This window comes from Populus trichocarpa, chromosome 9 (assembly GCF_000002775.5).
Source record: "Populus trichocarpa isolate Nisqually-1 chromosome 9, P.trichocarpa_v4.1, whole genome shotgun sequence".
Classification (NCBI taxonomy): domain Eukaryota; kingdom Viridiplantae; phylum Streptophyta; class Magnoliopsida; order Malpighiales; family Salicaceae; genus Populus; species Populus trichocarpa.
In genome coordinates this window covers 11,918,679-11,943,549 of record NC_037293.2, presented here as the reverse complement: position 1 = coordinate 11,943,549, position 24,871 = coordinate 11,918,679, and the positions used below count along the sequence as shown (strand labels likewise).

General features: G+C 35.1%; 5 protein-coding genes across 16 annotated transcripts; 3 read left to right on the top strand and 2 right to left on the bottom strand.

Annotated features, from left to right (window-relative positions):
- The first annotated feature begins 2,989 nt into the window (after positions 1 to 2,989).
- Positions 2,990 to 6,212, top strand: LOC7474920 (uncharacterized). 2 transcript variants are annotated; one of them, XM_002312846.4, is made up of 4 exons: positions 2,990 to 3,757; positions 3,993 to 4,973; positions 5,165 to 5,212; positions 5,407 to 6,212. In XM_002312846.4, the coding sequence occupies exons 1-4, from the start codon at positions 3,557 to 3,559 to the stop codon at positions 5,821 to 5,823; spliced, it is 1,647 nt and encodes a 548-aa protein (XP_002312882.4). In that variant the 5' UTR covers positions 2,990 to 3,556; the 3' UTR covers positions 5,824 to 6,212. The 2 variants fall into 2 exon arrangements, with proteins under 2 accessions (XP_002312882.4, XP_024464808.2); XM_024609040.2 differs by having other exon boundaries at positions 3,611 to 3,757; positions 4,003 to 4,973.
- Positions 6,213 to 7,995: 1,783 nt separating this feature from the next.
- LOC7474921 (magnesium transporter MRS2-11, chloroplastic) lies at positions 7,996 to 13,676 on the bottom strand. 9 transcript variants are annotated; one of them, XM_024609117.2, is made up of 14 exons: positions 13,217 to 13,670; positions 13,067 to 13,139; positions 12,888 to 12,958; positions 12,719 to 12,804; positions 12,511 to 12,610; positions 12,334 to 12,402; positions 11,853 to 11,933; positions 11,603 to 11,765; positions 11,383 to 11,428; positions 10,541 to 10,621; positions 9,564 to 9,646; positions 8,886 to 8,929; positions 8,669 to 8,786; positions 7,996 to 8,436 (listed from the first exon to the last, which is right to left on the bottom strand). In XM_024609117.2, the coding sequence occupies exons 1-13, from the start codon at positions 13,565 to 13,567 to the stop codon at positions 8,691 to 8,693; spliced, it is 1,344 nt and encodes a 447-aa protein (XP_024464885.1). In that variant the 5' UTR covers positions 13,568 to 13,670; the 3' UTR covers positions 7,996 to 8,436; positions 8,669 to 8,690. The 9 variants fall into 9 exon arrangements, 4 of the variants coding, with proteins under 4 accessions (XP_024464885.1, XP_024464886.1, XP_052311896.1 ...); XM_024609118.2 differs by having other exon boundaries at positions 12,520 to 12,610; positions 13,217 to 13,669; XM_052455936.1 differs by lacking the exon at positions 12,334 to 12,402 and having other exon boundaries at positions 12,520 to 12,610.
- Positions 13,677 to 14,409: 733 nt separating this feature from the next.
- On the top strand, positions 14,410 to 17,394 carry LOC7478610 (probable cytosolic oligopeptidase A). 2 transcript variants are annotated; one of them, XM_024608314.2, is made up of 8 exons: positions 14,410 to 14,675; positions 14,803 to 14,970; positions 15,062 to 15,163; positions 15,556 to 15,715; positions 15,799 to 15,830; positions 15,976 to 16,041; positions 16,945 to 17,016; positions 17,105 to 17,394. In XM_024608314.2, exons 1-8 carry the CDS (start codon positions 14,559 to 14,561, stop codon positions 17,189 to 17,191), a joined length of 804 nt encoding a protein of 267 aa, XP_024464082.1. In that variant the 5' UTR covers positions 14,410 to 14,558; the 3' UTR covers positions 17,192 to 17,394. The 2 variants fall into 2 exon arrangements, with proteins under 2 accessions (XP_024464082.1, XP_002312883.1); XM_002312847.4 differs by lacking the exon at positions 15,062 to 15,163 and having other exon boundaries at positions 14,411 to 14,675.
- A 224-nt stretch (positions 17,395 to 17,618) lies between these two features.
- Positions 17,619 to 18,390, bottom strand: LOC7474922 (protein AGENET DOMAIN (AGD)-CONTAINING P1). Its single transcript, XM_002313604.4, has one exon. It carries the CDS (start codon positions 18,291 to 18,293, stop codon positions 17,874 to 17,876), a length of 420 nt encoding a protein of 139 aa, XP_002313640.2. The 5' UTR covers positions 18,294 to 18,390; the 3' UTR covers positions 17,619 to 17,873.
- An 880-nt stretch (positions 18,391 to 19,270) lies between these two features.
- Positions 19,271 to 24,205, top strand: LOC7478611 (uncharacterized). Of its 2 annotated transcripts, none has more exons than XM_002312848.4 (11): positions 19,271 to 19,456; positions 19,553 to 19,864; positions 20,183 to 20,248; positions 20,409 to 20,548; positions 20,968 to 21,094; positions 21,843 to 21,994; positions 22,086 to 22,221; positions 23,186 to 23,270; positions 23,375 to 23,646; positions 23,793 to 23,938; positions 24,027 to 24,205. In XM_002312848.4, exons 1-11 carry the CDS (start codon positions 19,331 to 19,333, stop codon positions 24,037 to 24,039), a joined length of 1,575 nt encoding a protein of 524 aa, XP_002312884.2. In that variant the 5' UTR covers positions 19,271 to 19,330; the 3' UTR covers positions 24,040 to 24,205. The 2 variants fall into 2 exon arrangements, with proteins under 2 accessions (XP_002312884.2, XP_024464022.1); XM_024608254.2 differs by having other exon boundaries at positions 19,275 to 19,456; positions 19,636 to 19,864.
- The last annotated feature ends 666 nt before the right edge of the window (positions 24,206 to 24,871 follow it).

Here is a 24,871-nt window from a genome sequence, read left to right as displayed (position 1 = left end):
TTTCGGAAGTTGAAGAAGCATAAATAGAGGGTCAAGTGTCAGCATAAATTATGCTTTATGAGACGATGTATCAGTGTCAAATTGGCTTCTTTATCTTCTTGTTCGGAAACCCAGATTCGACCTTGCTTGATTCCATTTTTAAAAGCTGCGGAGTGCTTTTTTATTTATTTATAAATATTGTGGTTAAAGATGTTTTTTAAAAATATTTTTAATTTAAAAATGCATTAAAATAAATTTTTATATATTTTTATTTTATTTTATACGTCTTCACGTCAAAATCATCAAACAAAAAATAAAAATAAAATCAATTTATTTTATTTTATTTTTAAACAAAATATATTTTTAAAGCATGCTGCAGACAAAATAAAAACCACCACACTATCAAATATTCCCAGGGCACTTGTGATCTGGAATTTGAAGGCTTCTCTGGTAATGAATTGAAAGTCACGATTGGATTTCCAATGTATGTAGTGCACGACCTGGATTCATGGGGGAGAAACTTCCAATTGGAAAGTTTTGCTCGCATGATTAATTTTTTCATGATCCAGTAAAATTCTAATAGAAAAATTAATATTACGAGTATATGAATTAAATCATTCTATTTATATTAATTAACATATCAGGAGAATTCTAAACAAGAAAAAATTAAATATACTTGTTAAATCTTATCTGTATTAACATATCAAATCATTAGATTGTTGAGAAAATTCATGTCTCGTTGAGTCAAATCATATTAATTTTTTTAAAAATAATATTGTTTTGCATTAAAAAAATAATTCATGTTAATTCTATTAAATTTTTGACCTGATGATGAATTAATCAATTCATTAAATCAATTAATTCATTGAGTTTTCAGATTTTATTAAATAAATATTAAAATTTATTTAAACTAAAATATGATATAGATCAAGTTTTTAATCACAAATTTCTTGTGTCGGATAAAAATTAAATACCATGATTTTGAAAAAGAATTTAATATTTGAGAATGATTTTGAATCTTTTCTCAATGATGTTGTACAAATAATCAATTATCATGACCCATCAGCCATGCATCAGTTTTCATAAATTTTTTGTTGGTGAGCTATTTTATTTTAGGTCTTAAATTCCTCTCTTCCCATATTTATTTTATCAATTTATATTTTTCTAGTTCATTTAATGCATTCCATTTTGTTATTTGTTTTTCAATAATGGTGGAGGATCCTAATATTTTTCCAGGCCAAACCATTACTTAGTTACTTAAACTTTTTTATTAATCATAATCCACTTTCTTTTTATTGAAGAAACTATTTTTATACTAAAAAGGAAGTATTGGAAAATTAATTTATTAAAAATGACGTGCACAGCATTATTAATTGCATTTCTAAATATTTTTGCAGAGTCAAATATGATTAAAAAACTGGGCATGTTAATCTTCAAAAGGCTGTTGACTCGAGAGAACAAGGTGTCTACTCGAGAAAGGTGCTTGAAATCATCGAGTTTAAGCGCTCGAATTTTCATTTTATAAGAACATCAACATCAATTGCAAATTTGCAATAATATTTTTGTAAAGTCAAATATATAAAAAAGAAAAAAACAATTGTAATCACCTTTCCATGTATGTGTCATGGGCTCGGTAAGCCTTGAAGTCAGAGGCCTTAGAAAACTACGTGCCCAATTTATTTGTCTAGAAGGCCACATTGCTGAAACAGTCGAATTGAATGATACCCTGTTTTTTTTTTTTTTTTTTTTAAAGTGTGCAGGTATCGTAAAACATGGGCTAATATTGAATATCCAATAAACACTTTATATATTTGTTTTGATCTTTTAAATAAATAAATTATATATTTGTTTTGTTATTTTTAATATAAATATTAAATTCAACCATAATTTTAATCAAACACTTTCAATTTATAGCAATTTCAAGAGTAATCTTAAACAAACATATATTTCAATCTAAACAATCAAAACTAAAACTAATTTTTTAAAATTTATATTTTTTAAATAACAAAAATAAAAACTAGTCGATTGAAACACAGTTGAAAACTTGATCCGAACCACGCATAAAAAAACATAGATTTGTTAATTGCTTTTCAATAACTAAGGCTCAACCTCAGCTTCAACTTCCAAATGTTTACCAAACACCATGAAACACGAGTTAGGGACAAACCCCATGTTGTTGTGCTGCAACCCCAAACAATTACTTCAGGTCAGTAGAGTTGGAGGGTAGGGTAAAGGCATTGAGTGCATGCTGAGAGAAAGGTGTTTTTTTGTTTTTTTTTTCTTCCTGTTTTGTAAAGAAATGCAACGAGAGAGAGTGGTGAATTATACCATGGGAGACGGGGTCAATTATTTTCTTGCAACCCGAAGGTTTTTTTTATAGGCAGATTGTTCCCATTTGGGACCTCCTAGTGATTGATGTTGGAGAAAAGGCATGGTGGGATTTCTTCTCAAGCTTCTTTGCTTGTTTGCTGAGCACTCAACTAAAAGGAAGAAGCTTTTGTGCTTAAGAAGTTTTTTAGCTATGCTAAAAAAATGCAGGAGTATTCGAGGTTTGGTTTGCCAATTGTCGCATATGGAGAAGGAAGCATTGGAAGGCATTCTTTCATTGTCCTTTTGTCTTGGAGGAATAAGAATTGCACCATTATTCTCTAAGGAGATCGAATGAACTCGCTAAAACAAGAAATCTCAGCTCCCTGTCGTGTTTGCTTCTAAAAAACATCATAACAATTGTTTTTTTATAATTTTAATATATTTTTAAATTAAAATTCAATAACAAACAAACATGTCAGGAGTAGTATGAAAGGTTAAACAACCATGCACGGACACGGGTACTTGACTTCTTGGGGAAAAAATATTTTAGTAGGAAAGGAAAATAAATCACATCATCACATCATTTACTTTCATGACAACTAAGATGCTACGAGCCATGTCAAGAGTAGTATCCAGAGCCCAGCCCAGAATCATCATCATCATGCAACACTTGATCACCAGGGGCCCACATCATAAAAATTCGTTGCTTTCATTTCCCGGCAAGACTAGTTGTCAGTACTAAGTCTGATAAAACTCTCCGAAAAACCCTAATTCACCCTTTTACCTCAACCACTTCCACCACAACCTGCACCCAAAAACCACCCACTCCCCCCCCTCTCGCCCTCCACCTCTTTCTAAAATTGAACAAAATCCCATTTCTGAATTACCCACATGTGAAATTTTATTTATTTTGCTTCTCAAATTTAGTTCTCTGTCAGATTCAATCAAGACCCATCTCTTGAAATTAACTCCTTTGTTAAAAGTTTCAATCTTTTCAATCTTCACCATTGAAGTTCGCTCCTTTTTCTTCTAGTTTTAACAATTTTCTACTTCTTCAAATTCAATCAAAACCCATCTCTTAAAACTAAACAGTTGTCAGAAACTTTCTATTTTGGCCTCCAAATTCTTCCCTTTTTTCTCTCTATCTTATTCTCGTTCTCTAACTAGAAAACTCATATTACAATTTGAGAATTAGCCTGGAAATTTTCAACTTCCTATACATTAGTTGATTTTTTGTGTTTTGGTTTTTTTGGCTGTTGTTGCTTCAATGGCAGAGGATAGGAATGGGGATCGAAGTGAAGAGAGTGATTACACATCAGAAGATGAGGGAACGGAGGATTATAGGAGAGGAGGGTACCATGCTGTGAGAATCGGTGATACATTCAAGAATGGGAGGTATGTGGTGCAAGGCAAGCTTGGTTGGGGTCATTTCTCTACGGTTTGGCTCGCTTGGGACACTCAGGGATCGGTATGTTTTATGGATTTTCTTTATCTTTATCTTTTTAATCAGTAATTTGAAGTTTGCGCTTATTTATTAGAATAGGAATTTCAGTTTTTCATGTTTGGATTGTATTTTTTTAAAAATTATTGTACCAAAAGGCCTTTTTTTTTTTTGCTTTATTAGATAATTTCATGATTCAGGAAATTCACATTAGTGTTTATTGTTTGACTCTTTAACAACACGAGAAATTCATTGTTTGTAGCGTTATGTAGCTTTGAAAGTTCAAAAGAGCGCTCAACACTACACCGAGGCAGCCATGGATGAGATAAAGATCCTTGAACAGATTGCCGAGGGAGACCCTGATGATAAAAAGTGTGTTGTCAAGCTTTTGGATCATTTCAAGCATTCAGGGCCTAATGGACAGCACGTTTGTATGGTTTTTGAGTACTTGGGAGATAACCTCTTGACCCTTATTAAGTACAGTGATTACCGAGGGGTTCCTCTACACATGGCAAAAGAGATATGCTTTCATATATTAGTGGGTTTGGATTACTTGCATCGCCAACTCTCAATCATCCACACTGATTTGAAGCCAGAAAATGTCCTGCTTTTGTCAATGATTGATACATCAAAAGATCACAGGAAATCAGGTGCTCCTCTTATCCTTCCAACCAGCAAGAACAAAATCGTGGCTGAATCTAGTTCTTCCAAAGAAATCAAGAGTTTGAATGGGGATTTGACAAGGAACCAAAAAAAGAAAATTCGAAAGAAGGCTAAGAAGGCAGCTCAAAGTTGTGCGCAGAAAGAAGCTTCCTCGGAAAACGATGCTGATCCCAAACCAACTAGTCCTGAAGATTCTAATGTTGATGCAAAATCAAATGAAGATTCTGTCGATGAACAATCAAATGGTTCTGTGATTAAAGATGATTCAGCAAACACTGATGGGCAGAAGGATGCTTGCCAAGCAAAACGCAGCAGAAGGGGGAGCCGCTCTACAAGGCAAAAGCTATTGGCTGCTGCTGATCTAAAGTGTAAATTGGTAGATTTTGGAAATGCTTGTTGGACATACAAACAGTTTACAAGTGATGTTCAGACAAGACAGTATAGATGTCCAGAGGTTCTTCTGGGATCTAAATACTCCACTCCAGTAGATCTTTGGTCCTTTGCTTGCATTTGTTTCGAGCTTGCCACTGGCGATGTCCTTTTTGATCCTCACAGTGGTGACAACTATGATAGAGACGAGGTATGTGCTCACGATGCAATCCTTTACCCCTTCCCCAATTCATCATTTTTCTGCAATGCATTGGTTTAATTTATTATATCACTTACATTTTTAATAACAGATGCATTCTATTAATGATAACACCTATGTTTTTGCTTCTGTGCTTTGCTTTATTTTTGTTCTGTTCTAACTTATCTAGGTTATACTTACAGGATCACTTGGCATTGATGATGGAACTCCTCGGCGTGATGCCGCGCAAGGTGGGAGTGTTACATGTATTTTAATGATTTCAATTGCATACTTATTTACGGCTTCCATGGATTTGAAAATGTTTATTGTTTTTTTGTAACATCATTTCTTTTCTGGATAAACTGAATAAGATCAAAATTAGCATTGCAGTATTAGGTTTTATGTACTTGCTGTGACTGTTTAAAGGCATGTATATTTTCCTCAGGTTGCATTAGGTGGTCGCAATTCTCGGGATTTCTTCAATAGATATGGAGATTTGAGGCATATTCGTAGGTTGCGTTTTTGGCCTCTCACAAAGGTGCTTATGGAGAAGTACGATTTCAGCGAGCAAGATGCTAATGACTTGAATAACTTCCTTGTTCCCTTACTTGATTTTGTGCCTGAAAAGAGACCGACAGCAGCTCAATGCCTAAATCATCCATGGATCGCTGCTGGTCCTCGTCTGCTTGAGCCTTCCATGCCAAGTTTCAAGCACGAGACAAAAGATGGGAATATATCTGAAACCGAGAAGGATGAGAGGGAGGCTATGGAAGCTGGAATAGGAAATATAGTCATTGACGGAGCTTCAAAAAAATCCAAAAAACTGCCCTATGGAAAATCCTTTGAAATACACATAATATAATTTCCAGGTGGTGTTTAACACCAGACTTTTCACTTGTACCTTTTCCAAAAATGGCTTCAATCTTCTATGAGGAACCTCAGCTTCCCAAATTCATTTGAGATCCATCCATATCTTGCTGTGGAATGTGATTTAGGAATCATCAAGTCAATAGTGTGGATGATTTGTGAGTTGAATGGTTCCAGTTTTGTAGAAGAGGCTCGCACAGGTGTTCCAACTAAGAAATATGCCTCCCTCTGTATCCTGTATTTGACTCTGTTTTGATTTATCTTTGTACAATGTACAAGCATCGATTCAAGGGTTCATCATGTATCAGGCTTCTAGATTAGATGTGTTATTTTGAGACATTTTTTGAGGCTTCAGTTTTACTTTTTACCGGATTGCATTTGTTACATTGATTTCTTCTTCTGAGACAGTACTGGTTGCTGCTTGCTTAACCTGCTTGATGAATTATGCTGCTTTTGTTGATGCTATGACATAACTATTGAGGTTGGTGCTTTTGCCGGTTTTCCTTGAGCACAGCTATCGGCTTAAAGCAAGACGAGACTCCTTTCAAGCATGGATGGCAAAACTGCAACAAAAATGCAAGAGATGCTTTCGTTTCAATTGAAGCAGGAGCTCCAAAATCTAAAAGAAAGAGAAAGAAGAAAACCTAGAGGTCGACGTTGATCAAGGGAACTCATTTATTCGTATTTGCCGCACCGTGAGGCTGATTCTTGTGATAGGTGGTGTTTGATGATATATTAAATTGTGTTTTATATTGTGAGATTTATTAAAAAATTAAGTTTAAAATATAGTTTTTGTGAAGTTATTTTTATATATCTTTTTAACTGAGTTTCATAAAATTTTGTTTATTTTTGTGTTTTAAAAATATCTTTTTTTAAAATTTGAATTTTTTATTTTTTTAATTTAAATTAATGTTTTTGTATTTTCAGATCATTTTGATTCGCTGATATTAAAAATATATTTAAAAAAAAAATTATTTAGATATATTTCAAGTAAAAAACACTTTTGAAAAGCAACTACAACTAAATATTTTATACATGTTTTTTTATTATATATAAATCTCAATTATAATTTTTTAAAAAAACATATTTAAATCTAACTAATCAAACATAACCATATTTTTTTTAACTTATTTTTTAAAACTTATTTTTTAAAAATTACGACTACAAAAGCTACCAGATGTTATGAAAGCATTGATGACGTTCCCAAGCTTTCTTCTTGCTGGTCATTGGGGCAATGATAACAATGGTTTACTTTGGTCCTTTAGGATCGTTAATTGTGATGCCAACCTCTTTCTACTGGCTGTGCAGGACTTCTTGAGCATTCAACTAATCCAGGCGAATGACACGAAGAACCTTTTTCCAGTGGACAATGTCACATGAATCATTCTAACTGGCAGCGAATCGTTGACACTGACGGCCGGCCAGTCTGTAGACTCGACTCTGTACCTACAGGCTACAGCAACAACCAGGTCCATCCCACCTTGACCATTACAATTACAGGTCCCATGAATTTAAAACCCAGCAGAGCTGGAGAGTGATGGGTTCAGTTGGTTATTGAAAGCTGCCGCAAAATTGGCTCCGACCTGATATCTGGTATTGTTTCCTTAATCTGCCAGGCTTTGTTACCATTCCTCATAAGCCATAAAAGGCTGGTTGGCATAGTTATTGAACGCAATCTGTCAATCGAGTCATTTAAGTTCCAAAAAGAATCCGATTAAAACGGAAAAGAAAGCACAAGAAGCCATGAACGTCTTCATGAATATAACCACTAGATTAATGTCTTTTTTATTCAAGCTTAGAGTCATGGTATAACAACTATGAACAAAACCATTGAGTATGCTCAGGTCAAATATCTGTATGCTAACAATGATACTGCTCCTGACTCATAGCTATGCCTGAGCCTAACATTCAAATCAAAATGTTGCATTTTAAAAGATAAGGAGTCGATAATAACAATACTCGTACATTGTCTGGGTCTCAGCCAAACACCCCAGGCTCGGATTATTCCAAACAACATTTTTAAAATAATTTTTTTGAATTATAATATCAAAAATAATTTTTAAAAAATAATAATAAAATATTATTTTAATGTATTGCTAAGCAAAAAACACTTTTAAAATTAACCGCTACCACATTGACAAGTAGAGACAGAGAGATAGGAGCCAGATGAATATGAAATTCTGAGATGCCATTAGACGTAACTGGAAACAGAGATTTACTTCTGCTGGGAATCACAGCCTAACAACAAAATTTTCAGAATGGCTATGGTACTCCAGTTTGCAAGAGCAAAATACATCTAATTACTAAGGAACAATTTCTCCCCACTTGTTCGAAGAATAAGCACTTCCTTCTTTCCAGGAATTCGCAGAACCTTGCTCCGTTTCTCTTGTAAACATTGAAGCATTGGATATTGAAGTTCCATGAAACTTCACTTCTTGGTTTCAACAGCTGTAGTTGCGTACTGTCTGGCCGCAAATAATGTTAATGTAACTACCTACATACAGCAATCAAATCAGACTATTATGCGCTCTAGAAACATCTTCGACTGGTCCTTGTCTAGGTGACTCGAATCAACTGGCCATGAGAGCTGCTTCAGTTTTGAGATCGCCTATAAAATACACAAGATAGCATTAGGTCAAGTCACTGCCATAAAAGTTATCTCATGAAATTCATGATAAGGACTCATGAACCTCTGAAACATTAGAATATTTCTCATAATGAGCTGAAGTGGGATCTCCAGTTGACCTTGGATTTCTGCTACAACAGTTTATTACTAGAGGAGTCCTTAGTAGATCAAGAGATTTTGCTAGAAATAATGGTTCACGGGAAGCAGAACTTACCTATATTGAATAATTGCCCAGATTACAGTATCTTCCTAGTTCTAAGATATGAATACGTGAGAAAAAATGCCACAACAGCACCAAAAATTATCCCAGCTGTTGTTAACCAAAAAGCAAACTGCAATTCCAACAAAGATGTTATGGCACAACAATTTTAACCAGACCAGAATAGAATAATATGGAATGATGATTTTGAACTTTTGGAAACCGAATATACCACATGCTCTTCAAGATAGGACTTCAAATTCATGCCAAATATACCTGCAGCCAGGAAACATTTCTTATGATAAGCATGCAAAAATAGATTCTCAGATCATTTCCTTCATGGCACTACGTATCATTAACATAATAGCATATGTGACATTATTAGACACATAAGAAATCAGAAACTTGTAGCAGTATTTCAGCATGATCAAGTTTTCTGAGAGATGATTCTGGAGTTAACTGTTTGTTCATCTTTTGGAGTTACCTAAGTGCATGACCTTCCTACTTTACATATTCTCTCACATACTTAATTCCTTGTAAAAATACAACAGTTAATTTTCAAAATACAAGATGTGATTGAGATCCTGCTTGAGAACTAAATATTCAGTTTTAACCCAACGTCAGCAGATATACCATTTCCAAATCCAATAGCTACCAGCATGAAATGATCATGCTGGTTAGAAAGTGGTGATCAATTTCATGACTTCAATGTTTGTTGGAGTCAGGAATAATCAAGAGAGACAGTGTCTATTTGTAATCAATTCAATAGAAGTACAATATACTAATCAAAGAGATTTAATCATAGTCATTGAAAACAAGTTCAATGCCTGAGGACGAGCAGGATGTTCATATAAAATAAAAAATCATAGTAAAAGAGGCATGATAATAGTTTTCAAGCTGAAGGGCACACCTGCAACTAGAGCACCCACAGCCACACAAAATGTCCCAACCTGGAGAAGTAATTCCACTCTGCTCACCTCAAGCCTCCGCGAGCTGATAAAGAAAGTTTAAAAGTTTGGGTATTCAGAATCTCACAAGTGTGGAACACAATAAATCCCATTAATTATGTATTACTGAAAAAATAACCATAAATCATTGCCAAGGTGAACTGAGCCATGGTTTTGTTTCTTTTCTTTTTTCCCACCATTTCCTTTCCACTTCTTATTTTATTTTTCCTTCTTATTTCTATGTTGAGGGGTGTTCGGTAATTTACCCTCCAGGCCTCTAGGGCAAGGCTAGCGCAATTTTCTTGTGCTGTTCAGCTCGTTTGGCACATGGAAAGTACAATAGAATATTAAGTAAATGTTATGGTGTATATATATCTGCAGTAGGTGGAACAGAACTCAATAGAATATTAAGTTAATGTGAGGTAGTTCAAATGCAATAGCTCTGGTGTTCAATCTCTAAAAATAACAATCAGATAAAATTTTACATATGATTAATACAAAGCAATCATGTGCCTTTTGAATGGTCTGGCTAAGCTCTACTCGATGCAAAAAATCTGCAAAATTAAAAATTTTCTTTCTGTAAGCTAACTCATATAGAATCTGGCCCTGACTTAATGAGCACCTTAATTCTTTATTTAAGCCAAAGTCATTGTTCTAGGTCCAAGGTACCCACCAAAACAATAAAACAACTAGTAAAGGAAAGGTTTTTACTAAACAAATAATAAAGAAACAGTCATTGAGTTTCATTCAGCCTAAACACGGGAACCATGACCCAAGTACATTCATGATTTAACTGATTCCGTGTGTCTGAGAAGGTTTAAAGCTTCAAAAAGTGCTTCAAAGATTATCTTCAGTTGAAACAAATAAAGAAAACAACTAAAGTTTAATTGGACTCTAAGACCAAAGCTAACAAAGCAAGAAAAGTCAAAATAATTCAGACCTTAAGTTAACAGCAATGGAATCTTCCATTTCTTTTGCAGAATCAAGAAGTCTTTCTGCCTGACCATGACAAGATTCAGATCTGCAAAATCACAAGATATTGAGGTGCCAGTTTGCATAGTAGACAACGTAACTTCACTAACTGAAAAGATAATTCTGAATGCCCATCAACTTATTAACTGCTCCTTAGAAGATTTTTGTTTTTCTTATTTTATATTCTAGCAACAATAAAGGCTTTTGTTGATTCTGTAGAGTTGAATGAAATGAAAATATATATTATTTTCCTGGTTAAATCTGAATTGTGATGAATAATAAAACACAACCTCAACAGTAGCACCTATTGACGTTCCCTTGGAGGCCATGTTCAAGCTAAAAGTTAAATACACCAGCCTGCCTCCATTAGAAGGCTTGTTACATAGACCTAGCTAACTGTCTCTGATCATTCCAAAGCTCAAGATATAGACAATACTAGCAAAATGCCAAGCTTTCATTCCAAGGCAACACATATCCTCACATGCTCAAGTAATCAGCATTGAGCTGCATATTATCTATAGAAATGAGTTCACTCTTTTTATATCTACCCACATGACAAAGGCACAAGAATACAAACATAACCTGAGGAATTATTGACACAATCCTGATGCACAGCTAAGCCATCACGTATTCACAGTTTATTTTAAATTGTCAACCTTTATGAACAGTCTACCTTTCTTTGAAACAAATTTAAAGGAGAGAGTGAGAAATGAATTAGTGGAGAGGTTTCCTAAACCTATTATGCATAAATCATATCAAGTATGAGGAACTTATATCAGATATCCTTGCAAAATGGGACTGGGGAAAGACCTCTGAAGGTAATTTTCCAAAAGCATCTCAATTTCTTCCTCCTCTTCTGCAAATGACAAAAATCAATCCCTGGTTAAACCTATTTTAGTAAATTATTTTCCTTTTCTCTGATATAAATCTCTTTTTCCATAAAAAAGAAAGAAAGAAGAAGTAGAAGAAGAATGCAAAATTGGAACATTGCTTATTCAAGTCAAGCATACGGAGCCTCTGTAGGTCTTACCTTCAGCAATTTGCTTTTCTAAGGGAACAGAGCATTCCACAACGTCATTTCCTTTGAGTTTGCAGTTTTTTCCCATTATACATATCCTGCGTATTTCATGTTCGTCCTCCAAAAGATCAAGCAGCATTTGACGAAGAGCCCCTGCCCTTGAACCCAATTCAACCTTTCATGAAAAAGTGAAGGTGTAAGAATTAAAGACCATTTCTTGTCACAACAGTTATGACATTCCAAGTACAGTCAGAAACTGTACCAAGGCTTGCTTGCTAATACGAAGTTCCTCCAGTATATCTGCAGTTAACCGGTTGGGCAAAACCTTGAGTAAAGCTTGAACCTGGAGCAAACAGTAAAGGACCAGGTGTAAAGATTTAGCATGTCAGGAAGACCATAATATGTAACCTAGCAAGCAAGTTGAATAGGTATCAATACAGAAGCAACGTACAGATCATCGAGATTTATTAAATGAAGAATGAAGGACTTTGTTCATGTTTTAGTAAAGCAACAAGGGAAAATATTATGCAATCCTGACCCTAGCAATATCAAGTAAAGCATGTTATACTCAAGTATCAACTAAGTGATTAGTTACCATCCCCTTTTTACAAATTTGAATCTCGAGAACTAAAAATATTTCAGAAACACTTCTGGCAAAACAAAGAATTTTAAAGAGCATCGAGACACACGCAAAAGAAAAACAACACATAATAAAAGTGTACTCACTATGTGCCCATACTCACACGAGGTTCTATATTCATCAGTCTCTGCTCCAAACGTTGTACTCGTGATAGCAATGCTGCTTCAACAACCTAAAAGTTCAACACTGAAGCCACTTCAAAAATATATAGCATTTCCACAAATCGCAACATATAGACATCAAAACGCATTCATCTAGCAGTGTTAAGAATAAAGAGCACCTCACTGACCTCAAGCTCAAACGGCATGCATGGCCCTCCATTCGAGTTTCTGGGGTTCAACCGAGGCAACAGGGTATCTATAAAAGCTTTTCCTCCTCTCCTAACAAGGACCAGAACACGGAGGAGATTGACCATTAGCTAAACTCAAGCAAAAAGAATAATAAAAGAAATGGAAATAATTTGTGCTGCTGCGGAATAAAAAAATTACCGATTATAGTCAAATATAAGAACACATTCTTGCATTGCTATCGCTCGCAATGAGCCCAGATTGAGTAAGATAGCGTGCTCACGAACCTATAAGTTTACCACAATTCAACTGTTGAAGCCAAGCATACACAAAATTCACTGCAAGTAATTAATTAAAAAAAAGTAATTACCAGCAAAGAGGGCATTGAGTTTGTCAAAAATAATGATGGATCAACACTGCGAATATCTCTTGGTCGCAGACCTGATGATTTTTAAAAAGATAACAGCACTCTTTAAGGAAATTAATTTAATACCAATCAATTACAAATATATTAAATTAAAAAATTAAAAAAATAATTTTGGCAGTCACCGCTAGACTTGAGTAACTGACGCCTGTTTATTTTCCGAGTGGATACCATTCCATTTGGCTTAACTTCTACAACCTTCAAAACGAAAATCAAAACGATTAGCAGAAACAAAAACGACACCGCACCAAAGGAAAAGGAAAGAAAAAACGCACCTCATAAACATGCTCACGAATCCCAAGGGAGAGAGAATCACCAAACGACGATGTTGTTGGAATCCTCTTGTTCTGTTGGAGCTGGACTTTAGTGTCTTCTCTGATTTCTGCTTCTTCTCCGACATCAGAGTCAGAGACTAAGCTGCTTTCTTGTTCGCTTCGATCCTCCTCCGTTGATTTGGTCAAACATTTGACTCTGGAAGATGATCTCACGGCGATGGGAAGCAGTGGACATAATTTTTTCTTGTGGATGAGAGAGAGAGGAGGAGGTGAGGAGGATGGGAGTGTAGAGTAAGAGAAGAGGAGGTGGTGGTTAGGTAGTGCCGGCGGAAGTTGAAGAGATAAAGCCATTGATGTGGTGAGTGAGGTTCGGTCATGGACTGTAACGGAGCTGAAGTGAGAGGAAAGTAGGTGAGAGAGAGAGGATCTGATTGGCTTTTTAGCGATAAAATATAGGCTTTTTTGGATTTTTAAATTATTTTTTAATTATGTAGTTAGTTAAAAACGACGGTTAGTGCTATTTGTGGCTTAGATTTAGTTTCGTCATTGATCATGTGTTTTTCTCTTTCAATTGCTGGATTTTTAATGCAAAGAGCTTGAGGAACTGCCACGTGTTGGTTGTTTGGTGTTTGACACTTGGCTTAAGCTTTGTGGTTACTTGTCCACCTCGATTAGCACTATTCGGGATCGGGTTACATTCTCCACAATGATTTGGTATTTTAAAAAGATTTAATAATTCTTATGAACGGTTACTCTAATATTTAAAATAATAAAAAAATATAAAATTAAAAAAAAAAATATCTCCATAAGAATAATACAATTTATTCGATTAAGTAATTTTTGCATACATTTAGATCATTTGGAAATGCAATACAGTACGTGTTTTTTAAAAATTCAAATTTAATTTGTTAAAAATTAAATTTTTTAAATGTTTTATTATTATTTTGATGTGCTAATTTTAAAAATAATTTTTAAAAAATAAAAAAATTATTATTTTAATATATTTCTAAACAAAAAATATATTAAATCACAACCACAATTCTAAACAAAACTTAGCATAAAATACATCAGGCCAATCAAATCATCCTATTTCCTCCGAACTACGCCCATCAATTTCATTAAATATAGTCCACAACTCCACATGGTACGCTGCCTGCCCACCAAATTCTCTATTAATTTATTAACTAGCACACATGAGGATAATCAAGCTAGAAATGTGAAAAATAAATAAATAAATTCATAGCAGCACAAAAGTCAAAGAGTCTTGTAATATGTTTGTTAAATACATAAATAGTTGTCATATGATGATAACTAGGAATGATCTATCAAGTGATTGTCATCCATGGCAGCCGATTATCAATACAACAATCCCTTGCTGGAGGACTTCCTCTTTCCTCCTTATGATGCCATCCAGCCCAAGCACGTCTCCCCTGCCATCCTCTCACTCTTGGACCAGCTTGTACGTTGTGTTAAGCTTCGGATCTTTCTCCTGTTTTTTTTTTTTTGTTCTGGCTATTGTTTTTTACTGTAATTCACAGCATGAATTGAAGATTTTCCTGGAAGTTATGATTCTGTGATATGTGTAGGAGAGTAATTTGGTTGAGTTAGAGACTAGAGGAGAACCAACATGGCCAAAATTGGTGGAACCATTGGAGAAGATTAAAGACAGATTATCTGTTGTTTGGGGGATTGTGAACCATCTGAATGCTGTTATGGATTCTCCTGAACTTCGTTCAGCCATCGAAGAAGTCCAGGTAACTGTGTAATTACCTGTTTCTTTACCATCTTCATATGAATCACGGGCTGTGTTTTTTAGGTTAAAGAAAAAAAAATGTTTTCTTGCAGCCAGAGAAGGTAAAGTTCCAGCTTAGATTGGACCAAAGTAAACCTGTATACACTGCATTTAAAGCCATTCGACAATCTTCTGAATGGGAGAGCTTGAACGAGGCACGAAAACGCATTTATACTTGAATTCATTTCCTTACCTTTCTGCTCAACCTATATAGAAACTTCTGTTATTATTTTTATGTATACAACTGGCGTCCGTTCTGTTCTTCAAAGTTTTAATTAAGAGAGGCTGTGCCAACAGCCATTCTACACGATTGTGGCCATCTTTGAAAGGGGTCTAGGAATAAAAGATCAGGCTAAAGTTCTGACCTTAAGCATTCCTGCATTAAGCGGCCTCTCTAAGACCCACCCTTATGCCTATGCTTAACAACCAGGGAGTTAAATCATATTACGAAGACAATAACCTTAGATGATCTGTCAATGGGGAAACAGAATTTCTTAATTCATTACTCAAAAGGGAGGATTTTAATTGTTCAGAATGTCATTTGTAGCTACGATTTGCAAGTGTGGATTTGGAGCTCCATAAAAATTATATTCCAGGTGGGCTAGAATCTGTCTTTGATATTGATCAAAGAGTGAGTAGAAAGACACAAGTGATGCCCCTACAACCAGAGGACAGATTCCTCTGTAGTTTCAGTCACATATTTGCAGGTGCTACTCAAAATCCAATTATATATTTCAACTGGACCCTTGTCTTCCAATGAACAGTTTCTCATTCATCATTTCTGTATCAGATACATATGCAGCTGGTTACTATTGCTACCAGGTACATATTTAAGTTGCTGAATACTAGAACTTCCTTTTGATATTATTAAACAGTTCTAGTTAGCTTCCTTGAAATGAGTTTTTACATTAGTACTGATGCCTTTTACATTCCTTAACTTTCTGAATTTGAAAATTCTCGATATCAGTGGGCAGAGGTATTAGCTGCCGATGCTTTCTCGGCATTTGAGGAGGCTGGCTTGAATAATGAAAAGGTATGGCATCGAATTTCTATGTCAAAGTAGTTTCTACAAGTTCTCACACCTTAGAAGTGATGGTCCATGTATAGTTCTGCATATTATTATGGAGCTGCTGTCCTTTACTTGACTAATAAGAAAATCTAGATGTCAATGAATTCCTGGAAAGAAATGTACTCAAATGTAGAAAATGAAAGAAGAATACTCTATTAAGAAAACTGTAAATGTTTCTCACAGTTAATAAAGTGGAGAATATAAAGCTCGAACAGCAGCGCATTTGATAAGGCTGCAAACTCTTAATTAGCAGCCATCTTGAGGACCATTTCGTTATGACTAGATCTAAGTGCTGCACAGCGAAAGAAACAGAAAAAGATTTGTACCTTTTGGTTGTCAAAATTGATGGATAAGTTCACCTCTTACACATCTTGCATCTGTATCGATTTGTTATCTTTCTGCTTATGCAGCTTGATATAGCATTAAGAGGCCATGTCCGTATCAGTCTAGGCCTCTCTCATTTGATATGCACGATCAGTTCTCGCAGAATCTATGTTTCAATTAGAAAGGGCCTTGTCAAGGTAGTCTGCCATCAGTGATTACCTAACCGAAGAAGAAGTATCATGAAACTTTAAGTAAAGCCAGTAAAAGTGTTGGAGAGTAATATAAAATCATTCTTGGAGCCTCATCTAACCCGTTTAAATATTTATGCTAAGATAGTTCTTAAAATTAATCAAACCGAAAAAGATAATTAAATTCTCCAAGTTTCTAAATTAGCTAAATCATAAGCATACAAGTTTTTTTTTCCCTCTCTTGAGAGGTTTAAATGGAATTACCACATTATTTTTCTTCATACTGCTTGATTTGTCTGTTAATCTCCAGAAAATGGTTTCAATGACTGAACTTAATAAATCTTTCTGCAAACAGGCTGTCAAAGAAACTGGTATCAAGTTTCGAGAAACTGTTCTAGCACTTGGTGGTGGAAAATCACCCCTCCAGGTCATACCAGTTTAACAAATTCTTTGTTTTTCTTTTGTAATCTGATTTTCATGTTCTGAATAAGGCTGGGATTCATTATGCTTTTCAGGTTTTCATTGACTTCAGGGGACGGGAACCATCACCAGAGCCACTGCGTAGGTATTATGGCCTAAAACCAGCCCTTGCTGTTTCCTGAGACCTTCATATAAGAGTTTGAACGCAAGTACTCCAAGGAATCCTTCAGCTTACTGAATCTTTTCATTCCTTTTAACATTGGAAAACGCTTAAATCTCGTATGTAGTAAAAAAAATGGTTAATGCTCGGTAACTGCTTGTTTATCATATACACAACCTGATCCAACAGTTAAATAAAATAAGCTAAAACTATTTTAAGATTTTAGTCAAATCTGAAAGGTTAATGGAAGATAAAAGGGGAAAAACAGAGTCATTCCCTTTGCATCTTGTTAATCGTGCACAGTTTTTCTTCTTCTTTTTTCAATGATGAGGCATTGGCACTTCTGTTCTTGTCAATTTGTTTAGGGGCCAGAAAGACATGAACACAATCAACCGACTGGGAAAATTCAAGAAACAAAGAGAGAAAAAATGCTGCTGAAGAGAAGGATTGGCATTCTACCTTAAACACAATTGCATAGAAGAGAAAACTCAATCAGTTATAGAAATCCAACTAGATAATTCTTGCAGTGCAAATAATGATTCAAGAAAACTCCTTAAACAATCAAGAAACCAATCCTCATGATTCTTACAAGACTGGACAGAGCAATCAAGCATTACTTCTACTAAAAGAAGAAGCAATCCAGGCTAGAGATTACAAACAGTAGTGATAGTCATTCCTTGTCAAGAAATAAAGCCAGTAGGCAGTCAAGAAACCATGTTTTTTGAAGAAACCCACTTTCCATTAGCCCAATCCAAGTGAATCCTCAATCTTGAGACATGGTAACCTATCTCATCCCCTGTCGTCTCAAAGTAGACAAAATACAGAGGCCCTCTCTGTCCGGTAACCTTGCCTGCCCACCACCCATCATTATCAAAAGCGTCGACCTTATCAAACGCAGAAAACCCACTTCCAAATTTGATTCTTGGTGGCACTGGCCTCACCTCATCAGCAGAAACAGTCTCTATCAGTAGCTTTGACATGTCTTCCTCTTCCACTAAGTTGGTGTACTGCACCGCGAAAGAGTTGAGGTCAAGTTTCTTGACCACGGTTGCTGTATAGTATGACCCAAGAAAGCCTTCTTGTTTGCTACATACTTCTACTTTGTCTCCTTCGTGAAACTCCATTGTTATTGAAGAAATTAACAGAGAAAGAAAGAGAAAACTGAAGGAAACTCAGACAAGAAGAGCAAGAAATTGTTTTTCTTAGAATGTAGTGGAAGGGTCGCAGGTGGTTGTTTTTATAGGCAGTGATTCTTTTCCTGAAGGAAACAGGATTTTGAGGTCGGTTTGTTGTTGCACGCGGGAACCATCACTAAAAATATGCTTGAGTCCCTGTATTTTGAATTTTATTAGGATTCAGTCCTTTGAAAACATCAATTTATTAATTTTGACCATTATCTCATTAAAACAGATCCCTTTGACAATTTAAAATCTCAGAGAAAAACTAGTATACTGAGAGTTTACTCAAAAATCAAGAAGTTTTATTAAAACAATGTTCAACGATCCTTAATATTGGTCTCATGTATTTTGAGAAATAACTTTTTAAAAAAATTTCAGTCCATGAATACAATATATATATATATATATATATATATATATATATATATATATATATATATAACCACGAGACTAACTCTTTAAAATTTTATTACAATTAACACTCTAGTCTAAAATCCAAAATTAAAAAAAATGGTAAATTAAAAACCGAAAATTTTTATTTTTTTTAATTTGAGATGTACCTTTGACAATTTAAAATATTAGAAAAAAAAACTAAAATAACAAGAGTCAACATAAAAATTAAGACGGTTTAAAAAGACAATGTTCATCAAAATTACTTTAAGAGTATACCTCAATATCATATATTCAGGAAAATATTTTTTTGTTATACTAGTTTCATATTCTAATTAAAAAAAGGCAAAAAAACAACAAACTTATTTAATCACAGAACTGCCCTTTAAAATCTCATTTTATCTAACACTCCCTAGTCCAAATTACCAAGTCCCACTTAAAAAAAACAAAGAGTAAAGTGTAAAACCGGAAAATGTCAGGGGTATTTTCGTAACTATAAGAGAGAAACCCTGCAAAATTGAGAAAGAAATAAAAAGTGAGAAGATTTGAAAATAGAGGGAAAAAGTAAACAAAACAAAATCGAAGCTTAAGAAATGGCGTTGGAATCAAAATCAAACCCGCTAGAAGAACACCAAGACGAAGACGACGACGTAGAGGAAGATACCCGTCACAATGAAGATGAACTTGCACGCAACCCTTCTGCACCGCCCGATTATGAGGTCACATCACAATCCAATGGCTTTAGTTTTTTCTTTGCTTAATTATTTCGAGCAAACAATTTATTAGAAGTTAGGGTTTGTTAATTATTATTGCAGTTTTTTGAAATTACAACAACCGTTGATCCTAGTTACATCATCTCTTTGATTCGGAAACTTATTCCGATCGATTCCGTGACCAGTCGTGATTCTCGTGGAGTTAACGGCAGTGATGATGGCGGCCGTGGTGATACGAATCAAATGGTGGAAGAGAGTGGAAATGAGTGTGAGAAAATGGACATAGTTAATGATGGTAGTCGAGGAGGAGAAGATAAGGACACGTGTCGTGGATTGGCAGGGGACGAGGTTTGGGAAGAGTATGGTTGCGTTTTGTGGGATCTTGCGGCGAGTAGAACTCATGCTGAACTCATGGTACTGATTGATTTTGCTTTGCTTCTCCTTTTGTTGGTGTTTTGTGTTGTTTATTTGATGATAGTTTTGAATTTTCGAGTTGTTATGCCTATGAATTCCTGTTCATGAGAAGATAATTTATGGGTTTTTTTTGTCGAATTCTCGCTAATGCGTGTTATATCATTGTTTAACTTTTTGATATATTTTTTTTATGGCATTCGGTAGGCTAGGTTTAGAAAAACACAGCATTGGCTTAATAGTTTAACGTGATCAAGCTATAATATTTGTTACGGTTATGTATATATGTTTACTGGATTGGATGTTGACTCATCCGTGCAGGTGCAAAACCTTGTGCTTGAAGTGCTTATGGCTAACCTTACGGTTTCGCAATCAGCACGTGTTACAGTGAGCTACTTTTTTTTCTTCTTTCTTTAAATATGTTTTTTTCTTTTAAGTTGAAGTTATTTCTTGCCTTGTCAACTTCACTGAAAGGAATTGGTTGTTTGTTAGTTTGTTGAGATTTTGGTGCTTATGGTTGTGTTTTGTCTTTCATTTCATTGCTCAGGAAATCTGTCTTGGCATTATTGGAAACCTAGCCTGCCATGAAGCCCCAATGAAGCATATAGTCTCTGCAAATGGGCTGATTTCAACAATTGTGGATCAATTGTTTTCAGATGACACTCAATGCCTAGCTGAAGCTTGTAGGTAATATATAGTTACGAGTCTTTGATTCTTATTTACTCTCTTTTACTTGGGAATTTTTAAGATTTCATTTACCAAAATTTCTTTTCGTTTATAAAAGCATTTCTGACTTCTACCCAAGTTGAGAGTCTATAGCAAGACATGTACTTGAGAGTTGATAGCCTCTTCTGGAACATGAACTTTTTTGTTGCCATACCTTTTTTCCAAATTCATCCTAAAAAACAAAACATGGAAGCAGTGATATTTACAGTTTCATATCCCTAAATGTTGTTGTTGGTTGTGAAATTGTTACTGATGCCAAGTCCTTAGTTGCTCGTATAATTTGTTAGGCTATGTTTGTAACATATTTGACACTGCCGCGTATGATGTATTCCTCTTAATCCATGCTATACACTTTCTTTACAGTTTAAATTCTGACACAGGTTGTTAACTTTGGGTCTTCAAGGTAATGAATGTTGTCCCTGGGCTGAGGCAGTGCAGTCTGAACATATTCTTTGTCGTATTATATGGATTGCAGAAAATACCTTAAATCCGCAGCTTTTAGAGAAGGTAGCAGCAAAATTATATGCCATTTTGTACATATGCAACACTATTATTTTAATTTAAGCACACGAGTGCTATTTATACATTTACAGTAGCAAATGTGTAAGATGCTTGTAGGTTGCAACCATAAGAAAATAGCAATTATAAAAAACACATAACCAGCACCAAAGATGGGTACTTCACTGTTTTAAAGGCCACACCTATCTCCAAAATTTAGAGTTTCCAGGATGCTGGTGCTTGTTTGGTGTGCTGGTTTCAGGATGCCCTTGAGAAGCTCTGGAAGAAATAAAGATGAAATAGGAGCCTCGTAACCTTTAAACATTTGGGGTAGGTGAGGCATACTAATAACCAGGCTAGAGAGCTGAGCAGTTAAATACTTAATCAATTTTGGAAATTCTTTGGGCATATAGCTCTGTGATGCAGTTGCAATCAATTGTCCAGAGTGCATGAAGGACTTAAAGAAAGCCCATAATTGGTCTCAATTATCTTAATGGGGAATTACTGAAAATTTTCATTACTTAAATGAAATATGGAAATTCTTTAAAGCAAATTGTTGAGAAACATACTCTATTTGCATTTGCTTTTAAATGATCTCATCTGTTTTTGCATATATCCACTTGTTTCACACATAGAAGTATCTAACGCTTTGTGCTTTATGTGTTTGTATATGTGATTTTTTTTCTTTTAAACGATCAATTATTATTGCTTAAATTTTGTGGTTTCCAATGTCTAAAGAAGTTTCCTTCTTGAACAGAGTGTAGGACTGATACTAGCTATTCTAGAAAGTCAACAGGAAGCTTCATGTACCATTGTCCCATCCTTGATGAAGCTGGGTTTACCAAGTCTATTGATCAACCTCTTGGATTTTGAAATGAGCAGATTAACAGAGGAAAGAGTACCTGAAAGGTGTGACCTCGCCCCATTTGCATTGAAGGGTTAACACAATCAATATGTTGTCTGATACTCAGTTTGACAATCAATCTATATATCATTCCAGGTACTCTGTTCTTGATGTAATTCTTCGTGCAATTGAAGCTCTTTCCATTTTGGATGGTCATTCCCAAGAAATCTGCTCTAATAAGAAACTTCTCCAGCTAGTTTGTGACCTGATCAAACTCCCGGATAAAGCTGAGGTATTGTGACTACAGAGTCCCTAATTAGCATTGCGAATCATATGCTGTGTGGCTGGTGATTTGCTTAAGCTTTAATTGTTGATAATTTAATATACAGGACCAAAACAGCACTTGTAGATCTTCTGAATTTGGAACTATGACTATCCATCCTCCAATACTGAACTGACCATCTGTTAATACTTTTCCATCCTCAAAACTAGTGCTAGGATGAAGTTTCTATTGCAAAGTTTTAATTACAAGCCCTTTTGGTGTGGGCTCTTTGTGATGTTTGTGATCTGCAAATTTTACAGCAGGCTTTCACATGCCTTTTGTACTGGCAGGTTCAGGTTCTTAGTAATATGGTTTTTTCAGTGATAGTACATCTATGATAAGATTGCATTTAGTACTGCACATTTACAGTTCGCATAAAATTATGAAGTGGCTTCAACTTCAAGTTTTAGTGATGTCATGAACTGGAACAAGTGTTTTATTATGTTTAATAACCATGTTACTTGGATTTTTAATCCTTTCTCCTAGTAAATGCTCCCAAAAGAGTTCACACAATCCATTACTCAAGATCAGACCACACTAGGATTTTCTGTTTGTAGTTTATGAACATGTTGTAGATTTGATAACAGAACTGATTTATGAAAGCCTATTCAAAATCCTCACAGCTAAAGGATTATACAGAACTAGTGAAGCAGACACCTGTGTTCCCTGTGTGATTTTTAAAACAGTAAAGCAAATAAAAGTCAATCTCTTACAATTGCTATGAGTGTGTGTTGACTAGGCCTTCTACTGATAACTTTAAGTTAAAAGATTTTGCAGCAATTACCGGAAGTGAAGGGAAAAGTTAAATCTTTAAGCAGTGACAATGGATGTCATCACGCTGGATGTTCTCATTTATGCTTATTCCTTGGCTTCGGGTGGAATCTATTGCTGCTTGACTAAATTGTGAAGTCATGTGCTAATCTCTGTGCTGCAGGTTGCTAGCTCTTGTGTTACTGTTGCTGTCTTGATTGCGAATATTCTGTCTGATGTGCCTAATTTAGCCTCAGAGATGTCACAAGGTATAATGTACTTGTTTCTTATCAGCAAGATTTATTCCTGAATCACAATCTTCTGCAAATAATTGGCCCCTAATTGAACTTGTGGTGACACATTGGCTGTCCAGATTTGCCATTCTTACAGGGACTGCTCGAGGTATTTCCCTTGGCTTCAGATGATGTAGAAGCAAGGAGTGCTCTGTGGAGCATTATTGCAAGGTTACTCGTTCGAGCTAGAGAAAATGACATGAGCCTGTCAAGCCTGCATCAGTATGTGTTGGTTCTAGCAAGAAAATCTGAGATTATTGAAGATGATCTTCTCAACCGACAATCAGATAATTCCTGTGAAGAAACCAAGGACCTGACCAGTTGTAGCTCAAAATCAAATCGAAGTACAGCTGTATCCTTGTCTTATTTTCCTAAACTTACGTGAGCAATACATAAATTTGATTTTGGAAAACTTACACGCCATAAAACAATCTGCGTTGTTTACATGTTTCTCACATCATACACCTTTTATATTCTTTTCCCTTAACGCTGATTCAGCTGACAAGAATAGTCAGTATTTTAAATCAGTGGACAGCTTCAAAGGATTCAAAGGATTGTCTTGGTGGGGATGATGCGGCAGGAGAACATTCTGCAGATGAGTTAAATGTTGGGAGATTGTTAGATTGCTGCCGAAAACATATCGAGTAAGTTCCTCTCTCTTGATCATCATTACTTCTCTATGCATCTCTTCGCCATTAATGGATTCTGATTATTATTATTATTTTGTTACAGTTTCACCGAGTAATCATGTCTTGAGGACTGGTTCATCTTCCGAATTACTGTTTTGTGCAACATCCATTAATGCACCAACATTTTGTCTTTCTTTTAACAGAGAAATAACCGTGAATTAAATTAGACTAATAACTTCTTATGTTCCTCTTTCTGTAATCACATATTCTCCTTTCTTTTCCTATTATTTCCCGGCAACCATTCAGCAGAAAGAAACTAATCAGAAAAACAAGTCTGCGCAACCAAGCAGATAAAATAACCTCGTGTGTTGTCAAGTGGAGAAAACGGGGCTTCCATGAGAATACCAAGTCACGAACAAGCTTCCTACTCGCCATCAGGGAACAAAAAAAACAAAAATTTTCTAGAGAAAATCGGGGTATTTATTTTTTCTTTCCCGATAAAATACGAAATCATAAGATTTTTCTTCTTTTATTTTCCTACATGTGAGGAAGAAGAAAGAGAGGGGGAAAAAAATCCTCTAAACTGACCAGGTCAATGTGGACCGGGCCTCCAATCGAGGCTTCTTGGGTAGCCTCACCAGGCCTTCGCAGGCCCGGTTTGAGGCTTGTTAAAGAAAATAAAAAAAAAAAGTGGAAAATTACTCAAACGTCCAGCCGCTTCAGTTTTTTTTTTAATTGTGTTTAGCTAGTATTTCAGGATAAAATGGATGTAAAAAATAAAAACATGATTGATTTTAAAATGAATCTTATATTACAACAGAAAGTATATGCTCTATCCCTATTATTTTCTTTTATTCTGTTATGAAATAATAATTGTTATATAAGGGAATTCAATCTTATTTTAGTTCTCTTAATTGTTATATAAAGGAATTAAGTCTTAATTAATTT

Bases quoted from the DNA above. Each gene is read 5' to 3' on its own strand.
- LOC7474920 (XM_002312846.4), top strand. From the start codon at position 3,557: ATGGCAGAGGATAGGAATGGGGATCGAAGTGAAGAGAGTGATTACACA. The intron at 3,758-3,992 runs GTATGTTTTATG...CATTGTTTGTAG, and splicing joins CTTGGGACACTCAGGGATCG to CGTTATGTAGCTTTGAAAGT. The intron at 5,213-5,406 runs GTGGGAGTGTTA...TATTTTCCTCAG, and splicing joins TCGGCGTGATGCCGCGCAAG to GTTGCATTAGGTGGTCGCAA.
- LOC7474921 (XM_024609117.2), bottom strand. From the start codon at position 13,567: ATGGCTTTATCTCTTCAACTTCCGCCGGCACTACCTAACCACCACCTC. The intron at 11,934-12,333 runs GTGAGTATGGGC...TGTTTGCTCCAG, and splicing joins TGATGAATATAGAACCTCGT to GTTCAAGCTTTACTCAAGGT. The intron at 11,766-11,852 runs GTACAGTTTCTG...TTTTCATGAAAG, and splicing joins GTATTAGCAAGCAAGCCTTG to GTTGAATTGGGTTCAAGGGC.
- LOC7478610 (XM_024608314.2), top strand. From the start codon at position 14,559: ATGGCAGCCGATTATCAATACAACAATCCCTTGCTGGAGGACTTCCTC. The intron at 14,676-14,802 runs GTACGTTGTGTT...TGATATGTGTAG, and splicing joins TCTCACTCTTGGACCAGCTT to GAGAGTAATTTGGTTGAGTT. The intron at 14,971-15,061 runs GTAACTGTGTAA...GTTTTCTTGCAG, and splicing joins CAGCCATCGAAGAAGTCCAG to CCAGAGAAGGTAAAGTTCCA.
- LOC7474922 (XM_002313604.4), bottom strand. From the start codon at position 18,293: ATGGAGTTTCACGAAGGAGACAAAGTAGAAGTATGTAGCAAACAAGAA.
- LOC7478611 (XM_002312848.4), top strand. From the start codon at position 19,331: ATGGCGTTGGAATCAAAATCAAACCCGCTAGAAGAACACCAAGACGAA. The intron at 20,549-20,967 runs GTAATATATAGT...ATTCTGACACAG, and splicing joins TGCCTAGCTGAAGCTTGTAG to GTTGTTAACTTTGGGTCTTC. The intron at 23,271-23,374 runs GTATAATGTACT...TTGGCTGTCCAG, and splicing joins AGCCTCAGAGATGTCACAAG to ATTTGCCATTCTTACAGGGA.